The 8,177-nt window shown below is 36.7% G+C and overlaps 2 protein-coding genes across 3 annotated transcripts in view; one reads left to right on the forward strand and one right to left on the reverse strand.

The window, feature by feature from the left end:
- Window positions 1-5,120, forward strand: part of LOC122293412 (CCR4-NOT transcription complex subunit 1-like) — a 33,522-nt gene extending 28,402 nt beyond the window's left edge. For both annotated transcript variants that reach the window (XM_043101977.1, XM_043101978.1), the window contains 11 exons: window positions 258-392; window positions 496-525; window positions 617-763; window positions 834-895; window positions 2,069-2,222; window positions 2,320-2,511; window positions 2,593-2,697; window positions 2,998-3,129; window positions 3,444-3,680; window positions 4,477-4,578; window positions 4,686-5,120. In XM_043101977.1, the coding sequence (XP_042957911.1) occupies window positions 258-392; window positions 496-525; window positions 617-763; window positions 834-895; window positions 2,069-2,222; window positions 2,320-2,511; window positions 2,593-2,697; window positions 2,998-3,129; window positions 3,444-3,680; window positions 4,477-4,578; window positions 4,686-4,835 (1,446 nt within the window). In that variant the 3' untranslated portion in view covers window positions 4,836-5,120. The remainder of the gene's footprint in view (window positions 1-257; window positions 393-495; window positions 526-616; window positions 764-833; window positions 896-2,068; window positions 2,223-2,319; window positions 2,512-2,592; window positions 2,698-2,997; window positions 3,130-3,443; window positions 3,681-4,476; window positions 4,579-4,685) is intronic.
- A 24-nt stretch (window positions 5,121-5,144) lies between these two features.
- Window positions 5,145-7,564, reverse strand: LOC122293413. Its single transcript, XM_043101979.1, has 5 exons — window positions 7,012-7,564; window positions 6,538-6,658; window positions 6,154-6,388; window positions 5,974-6,055; window positions 5,145-5,496 (listed from the first exon to the last, which is right to left on the reverse strand). The coding sequence occupies exons 1-5, from the start codon at window positions 7,378-7,380 to the stop codon at window positions 5,299-5,301; spliced, it is 1,005 nt and encodes a 334-aa protein (XP_042957913.1). The 5' UTR covers window positions 7,381-7,564; the 3' UTR covers window positions 5,145-5,298.
- Window positions 7,565-8,177: the final 613 nt, after the last annotated feature.

The following is an 8,177-nucleotide window of genomic DNA, read 5'->3' on the forward strand; positions in this document are numbered from 1 at the left end:
GTGAGGTTTCTCTTTACAGCTATTGAAATGTTGAATTAATTTTCTGAGATGCACGATATCCTTTGTGTAGCTTCTATAGATTGTAATTGGCTGAGTTTCCATGATTTCTTGAATCTTTCCTATTCTAAGTAAGTGTTCCTGTTGCATTCTACCTGTGTGCTTGGGCTAGCCCCTCTTGTGGGTTTTAAATGTTCGATTACTCTAAAAGGAAAAAAACAACTCTGAGATGCACATTTAACTCCTAATTCTCATATCAGGAAATTTCTGTTGCACATTGTCTTTCTTCTGAGGTACTAAACTCAGCCACGTTGCAATCCTCCCCCCAACAAGTGCAGAATCTTTCCTTCCTTGCAGTTGATATCTATGCAAAACTTTTATTTTCAATCCTGAAGGTATATTTATGCAATCTAAATGCAAATACATCATATATAGCTTCCTTCTTTGGTATATTTTTCTTTTCAAATATAAATATTAATTTGATTGTTTTTGGGGCAGGTATCAAGCAAATTCTTTCTTTTGTCTAAGGTTAGTCCAAAGTTCAAACTAAAAATGTATTTTTTTCCCCTCCCCTTTATTCTTGGATAATGTTTTGTGTTCTATGAATGTTATGTGACAGATTCTGGCAGTGACTGTTAGATTCATCCAGAAAAATGCAGACGAGAAGAAAGAATCTTTTAATCCAAGACCCTATTTTAGATTGTTCATTAACTGGCTGCTGGATCTGAGTTCCATGGATCCTGTTATTGATGGTGCAAACTTTCAGGTGTGGATAGTTGTCATTTGCCTTTTACTGTTGTCTCCATGATTTTCTAATATGGTGCTGTATGTTACAGATTTTGACAGTGTTTGCAAATGCATTTCATGCTTTGCAGCCCCTTAAAGTTCCTGCATTCAGGTTAGTTCGTTGATTTTGTTTATTAGCAGTCAGATGGTAGGAGTTTACTTGTGGGCTTCAATTTTGAGATAAAATATCAATTTGAAGGGTTTTCAAGCACTTTTTGTTGGTGTGCTGACTTCATGGTTCATTTTTATGGATTTCAGCTAGTTTGTGAGGAAGAACTGTTGAATCCTAAGATTTTTGTTGGACTAAGCATCCACTTTAGGTTATTAATTTGCAAACCTGCTAGTCAGATGATCTCTTTGCTTTACTAAGCTCACTTGTTGGACAAATGGAGATCAGTTTTCACTAGGATGGCTCAAGAGATACGTTAAATTGGAAATGATCTGTAACTGAATTTGAAGGTTTTAATTAAATTGAAGTATTAGTTGAAGGCAAAGAGATCATAGCCCAATGATCTCTTTGACTCTTTGTTCCTCAATGCAAAGAGTTCATAGCCCAGAAGATACCCATGGGTCTCTGTCAGAGTATTAAAAATATGGCCACATTTAAGAATCTATGAAAGTTCTTTGAAAAATTGGGTTGGTGATTAGTTGATTTCATTTTCAAGCAAAAGCGGGTGCAGGACTTGAGCAATAAATTGCCATGTTACTCACATATCAGGCGGCTTTTAGGTTCAAAATGTAATAGTCTGATTCTTCGTGGGATCTGCCAATAGATGAGAAGCTAATTGCATGGAGCTGTTTGTACCACCCCTAGAAGATTTTAGAATGAAGTGAATACCTTACAAGTAGTTTCAGATCTGTGGATAATTGGCTGTGAAGGTTTCCTAGGGGGTTGAAGAAGCCCTTGTCATGTTTTTGCTGAGAAGAATTTTATACACTATACTACTATCCCACTTGTATCTCACTAAGTAAGATGTGTCACATTTATCACAATTGAATAATCATTTATTACATGTTTCTTTATCATCAAATGGTGATAAATACGTCACATCATATATAGTGGGATGCAAGTGGGATGGTGGTGTGGTGTATAGAATTACTCTTTTGCTAATCAAGTACGCATTAATTATGGTAGTGGGACCTGGGTGGGATACTAAACAGTTTTTTTGGAAGAGGGTTATAGTTCTTTACATCATTGTTTTGGCATTCAGGTGTTAAATATGGAAAGTTTCATGTGTAAATGAATATTTATATCACTTCTAACTCAGTTGGAATGCTTCTTCAGCTTTGCATGGCTTGAGTTGGTGAGTCACAGGAGTTTCATGCCAAAAATGCTTACTGTAAATGGTCAGAAGGGTTGGCCTTACATCCAGCGCATGCTGGTAGACTTATTCCAATTCATGGAGCCATTTTTGAGAAATGCTGAGCTTGGAGTGCCGGTTAGTCTCTTTATTACTGAGTTTCTTTGTCACAGCCACTTTAAAGTTAATTAAGATAACTATTCTTTATTTTTTTTGTCTTCTTTAATATCAACAGGTTCATTTTCTGTATAAAGGCACACTTCGGGTACTGTTAGTGTTGCTTCATGATTTTCCTGAGTTCCTGTGTGATTACCATTTCACCTTCTGTGATGTAATTCCTCCGAGCTGCATACAAATGCGAAACATTATCCTTAGTGCATTTCCCCGTAATATGAGGCTGCCGGATCCATCTACTCCCAATTTGAAGGTACCTGATCGATCATGTATGATCACTTGTAAATTATTTGTTAAGAGATTCTAGATGGCACTGGTTTTCTTTCATATGCAGATTGATTTACTTGCGGAAATCAGTCAGTCCCCACGCATTCTTTCTGAGGTTGATGCAGCTCTTAAAGCAAAGCAGATGAAGGCTGATGTAGACGAGTATCTCAAGGTATTTGGTTTCTTCTTCTTTATTGTTAGTTTTAGCCTACAATACCAGAAAATACAGGGAGAAACGGAGTTTCACTCAATACATACATTTGCTTTTATTTTCCTTTTTTCCTTTTTTCTTTTGTCTCTCTGCTTTTGTGTTTCTTTCCTCGTATATATCATCTGTATATCCCTTGCGGTATTTTTGGGACATTTCCGTCCTTTGATTCTAGTACCTCTCTCCCATCTTTAATTATTAAATTGTAGTTAATTTTTTCAAAGATTAAATTCTTTTTCAATTTTTTGGGGGTATATTCTACAGACTAGGCAACCTGGGTCCTTTCTGACTGATCTGAAGCATAAACTCCTCCTCTCACCAAGTGATGCTGCTGCTGCTGGTACCCATCACAATGTGCCCTTGATCAACTCCCTCGTGCTTTACGTTGGAATGCAGGTACTGTGATTGTTATCCTACTTACTTATTTTTACAAGCCTCTCAAGGACCACCATTGATTATTACCAGACCGACTTGGCCAGTTTCTTTACGTGTTTAATGTTGTGCCCAGGGTTTTTACTTTCGTCTTCTGAACCTGTTAATGTTGATGCCACCAATGTATTAAGAAATATTATTGGTTCTTTTGTCCCTAGTTTCTTGTCTAATTGACAACTATGAACTTGGCAAAGTCTTTCAAATGGATGTCATGAATTTATGCGTGTAACTCCCCTGTGCTCTAAATCTCTGATGCTTATCATCTTATTCTTGTACAGGCCATCCAGCAGTTGCAGCCGAAAACTCCTCATACTCAGTCCACTGCCAACACTGTCCCATTGGCTGTGTTCTTGGTTGGTGCTGCCTTGGACATCTTCCAGGCTCTAGTAGTGGATCTAGACACCGAAGGACGCTATCTCTTTCTCAATGCAGTTGCGAATCAATTGCGCTATCCAAATACCCATACGCATTATTTCTCTTTTATTCTTCTTTACTTGTTTGCCGAATCAAACCAGGTAGGAAATGCTATATTTTCAACTGTATTTCATATTATTTGGAGTGTTTTGAATTTCAGAATTGATGTTCAATATGGTGGTCCATTTTTTTTTTTTTTTTTATCAGTAAACAAATTTTTATTGAAAATAAGAAAAGGCAAGAGCCTAATAATACGGGGGGACATATACAAGAGCCTAAGAAAAGGCAAGAGCATCACCTATGCATGATAATCTAGTGATACAAAAAATTTAAGAAAGTTTATGCCGTTGAAATCACTGGAGTAAAGTATTAACAAATAAAGTTCTAAGATTTCTATTGACTGCTCACAACTTTCGTTTCTTTCCTCCAAAGACACCAACAATAGACATAACATATCCATTCTTACAGCTTGTTCCATAGGCAATATGAACAAGCTGTTTCTGTCGTATCATTGCCTCAACTATTGCCAGATCCGTGACATGTAAACTACTTCATGTCCTATGCTCCTACGAAACGGGTGGGGTAATTGACCTTTAAGTTTCAACACCTCGTACACTCTATTCAGCCCTAAAGAAGAGAATATATATCTGATTTTGCATGTGCTATATTGTTACCTTTAGATGTTTGTTTTGGTAGGCTATTCCATCCTTAGATCCTGGGCGTAGAAAGGTTAAAAATAGTAGTGGTAAAATTATCTGAAGTCAGTTCCAAGATTTCTAGTGTAAATAGTCCTTTAACGGGTTTGCATATGATGATTTGAAGTTATTGTTCTAACTATGGCATGTAATTAATATTCAGCTGCTTAACGAATTGCTAATACCCTTTTGTCGTGGGCAGGAAACAATACAGGAGCAAATAACAAGAGTGCTGTTAGAGCGGTTGATTGTTAATCGACCTCATCCATGGGGCCTTCTGATTACTTTCATCGAGTTAATTAAGGTGGTGATTACTTTTGGTTTTCTTGTTTTTCACTTCAAATTCTCTATTTCACTTTTAACTTGAATTCAAAAATTTTCTTCTGAGTTTGTGGGTTTTATAATTTTCAGAATCCAAGATACAACTTTTGGAATCGAGCCTTCATAAGATGTGCCCCCGAGATTGAAAAGCTATTCGAATCAGTGTCAAGATCCTGTGGGGGACCAAAATCAGTGGATGAGAGTATGGTTTCTGGTTGGGTATCTGAAAACGCCCACTGATAATCATTTAGGATTTGATTATCAATACAAGACTGCATTTGACTGACTTTAACCTGTTGAAGACTACTAAATCCATCCATTATTTGTAGAGTTCAAATTTCTTACAATTGTATTTAAGTTTAGTTTTTTCTTTTTCTATTTTTTTTTAATCTGTCTTTTTCTTTCTTATTTGCCTGAAATACTCAGACGTGTAAGTGGTGCATAGAAGAACCATGTTTAAAGTTTTAAACTCTCGAGGGAAGCTAAGTAATAAGAATTGAAACTGATAATGTGCAGTTGCTCCAATATAACCTAAGGTAAATGCTTGGTTTTACTGAAGCAGAAGCACCACCCTAAACTCCCAACAATTGGGTGACAAAAAGTATAGCCAAATGAACTCTTATGTTAAAGAAGTCTGTTTCTTAAAAACCCGTTTCTCTCATGGGAAAGAAACAGTGATGACAATGGAACAAACAATTGGGAACTAACAGAACTTCTTAAGCGCGAGCAGCAGAAAACTCTTGGTGGCCCGGATCTTCTCTGTAATTGCTGAAACTGCTGATATCTCCTCAATTGTAGATCGTCTAGCCTTTGATTTTTTCTTGTTTGCCTCTTTATTGACTCTGCCTATTTTCTTCTGTGTCTTCTCAATTTCCCGCAAACGTTTTCTCTCCAGCTTGCTCTGCCGAAAGGAAGGATCAAAGCTAGAAAAACTTTAAAAAAAATAAAAATAAAAATGAAAAAAGAAAGATTTGGGTGATTTTGAAGCTTGATTTCGAGTAATATACAAGTTCATGCTCGTAAGTTTTCGTGCAAGCCATTGGAAAAAGTGGTGACACATTAAAATTTGATTTTTTTCAAGAGTTTAAACGGGACTCTTTTGAGGTCGGGAACACATTCAGTGTCTATTTAGTTTGGGGTTTACTGCTCTTAAGGGACAATTTATTCATGTTCGTTGAGTATCTCAAACGCAAACCAGAACAGGATAGGTTCCTATGATGCATATGCACCTTCTAATGAAGTTCGTTTATTTTTATTTTTTATTCTTTTACTGACACGACGTGAGCTTATGTTTTGCATTTTCTTATTATTTTCATCAAGATAGTGATCTAGGAACGACGATAAGAACATTAAAAATAAACATCTCTATAGACTATACCTCAAGTTTCTCCAACTCTTCCATGGCCTTCTTGGTCTTCTCAAACTCCCAAATACTTATAGCAGCTTCTTTCCTTTCCAGTCTGCCAAAATCACATGCTTAAATCTCCATAACGTCAAACACACGCGCGCAGAGAGAGAGAGAGAGAGAGAGAGAGAGAGAGAGAAGTGGTTTTCTCACTCGTCCACGAGTTCCAGAAATTTAGCTTTCTTCCATGCATCTATATCAGCTTCAAGCTCCCGCCTCTTGACTTCATCAAATAATGCATGGTGAGGTTCCAGGTGACTCAGCAATTTATGCTGTCCATCGTTCTGGCTTCGGGCTCCGAAGGCTCCATGCATGCTATCAGCGTATGCTTGATAGCTCAGCTCTTCAGTTGAAGGTAGAGTCGGGCCGGAAAGTTCCTGATCAAGAGCTGTAAACACAATTACAAGCATTAACAATATGCTCAAGCACTACTTTGGACTGCCAATTTAAGCCGAATAACATCTTTGGCGCAAAGAAGGAATTTCCATGCAAGGAAAAAGAAGTTGAAGAAGTAATAAGAGCAAGCAGAAAGATTACCTTTAAACTGGTTGTTCAGCAAATAGGGCTGACGAACCCAGCAACAACTTTTGGCGTTCTCCATCCATCCATCTATGTCCTTACGAGAAGTGGGACCATCAAAGGACACAATGCAGGAGCTCTGAGAATCAAAACAGAGTAAGATACGTTGAAACTTATTTTCATCATAATTCCTAATGGGGGAGGGAGGGAGGGAGAGCCTAAAGGCTAAATACAAATCATGCAAATCCCCTTCGGATCAAATCATCAAAGAAAGGCACGCATTTCTTATAAATAATTCATTGAAAAGCAAAAAGTCATAAAGCATCGATCAAGATTCGAGAAAAACAAAAATCAGATAGAGATCAAGCTGGCGAGATTCGAAACGATCCTTCAAAGCAGGGCATGCATATTAGATCATTTTCAAAACAAGAAACAAAGAAATCAGGTCCAAATCCATCAAGATCAAACAACCATTTTCTAGAAAAAAAATACCAGGTTTCTTGCGGGGCACGAAGTGGGAACTTGAGAGTTGGATGTTTGCGATAGGGTAGAGCAAGTTGTTGAGTCTCGAGGGCTGGAGCAATCGCTGCAAATGGGTGATGGAGATTTGGGCAAAACGGCAATAAGAGACCTCATGTTCGACGCCGGACAGCCTCCAGAGGAATCACACCACGGGGCAATCATTCCTTTTGAATGCGTTAAGGTTCTGAATGAAGAACGGGACGAATGTGAGGTACTGCGTTTGTACAGAGAGATGGCCATGGAGTTGGTGGTGCTGTGGCAGGGGGAGGACATTTTCGGTGTCGTAGCTCTTTCCAGTGTCATCTTCTTGGAATTTTCTCCTTGTTCTTGAAAGCGCATTGCTGTTGTTTCAGACTTTCAGTTCTTGCTTGAACTGAATATATCTGATTGCTCTGATATCCAATCTTTGTTAATTTAAGTCAGTAGAGAGAGAGAGAGAGAGAGAGAGAGAGAGAGAGAGAGAGAGAGAGAGAGCCAACTGTTGTTTCTTTTTGAGCAATTGACAGTTGAGCTTTGCCGAAGCTTTGGAATTAAGGGCTTGTTTGGGGTTCAGGTAGTAAAAAGTCTTTAAATAATCCCAAAAGCTTTTTAATGATAAAATTAGATTGTTTGGTAATTAAATATTATTAGAATATTATCGTACTTATGATAGAATATATTTATAATATTCAGTATATGTATGATAATATGACTTATTCTCTGTCATATTTAGTATATCGTGTAAATCAATTAGTATATTTGATTTATTGTAATATGGCCTTCCATTGCACAATTTAACATAGAAATACAAATTTCAACCTATTATTCTTCATGGAATGGATCATAATTGTATTGTTATTTCACTTCATAGTTGAAGGGATTTATTTTATCACGCCTCTAGAAAATCCTATTAGACTATTTTTTTTGTTATTTGATTATAAGATTTGATTGATATAATCATAATCTTTAAAAAATCAAATAACCTTTTATGTTATTTCTACTTATAAAAAATATTTTTTATATTGTTTACATATAAATGTAATATGATTGAAAGTGTTTTAAACATATAGTTAATAAACAGCAAATAACTTTTTAATAAGAAAGTTTATTATTTAAACTCTACAACTAAAAGCCCTAAAGCTAAAAGTTATATCATC

Source organism: Carya illinoinensis, chromosome 14, assembly GCF_018687715.1.
Source record: "Carya illinoinensis cultivar Pawnee chromosome 14, C.illinoinensisPawnee_v1, whole genome shotgun sequence".
Classification (NCBI taxonomy): Eukaryota; Viridiplantae; Streptophyta; class Magnoliopsida; order Fagales; family Juglandaceae; genus Carya; species Carya illinoinensis.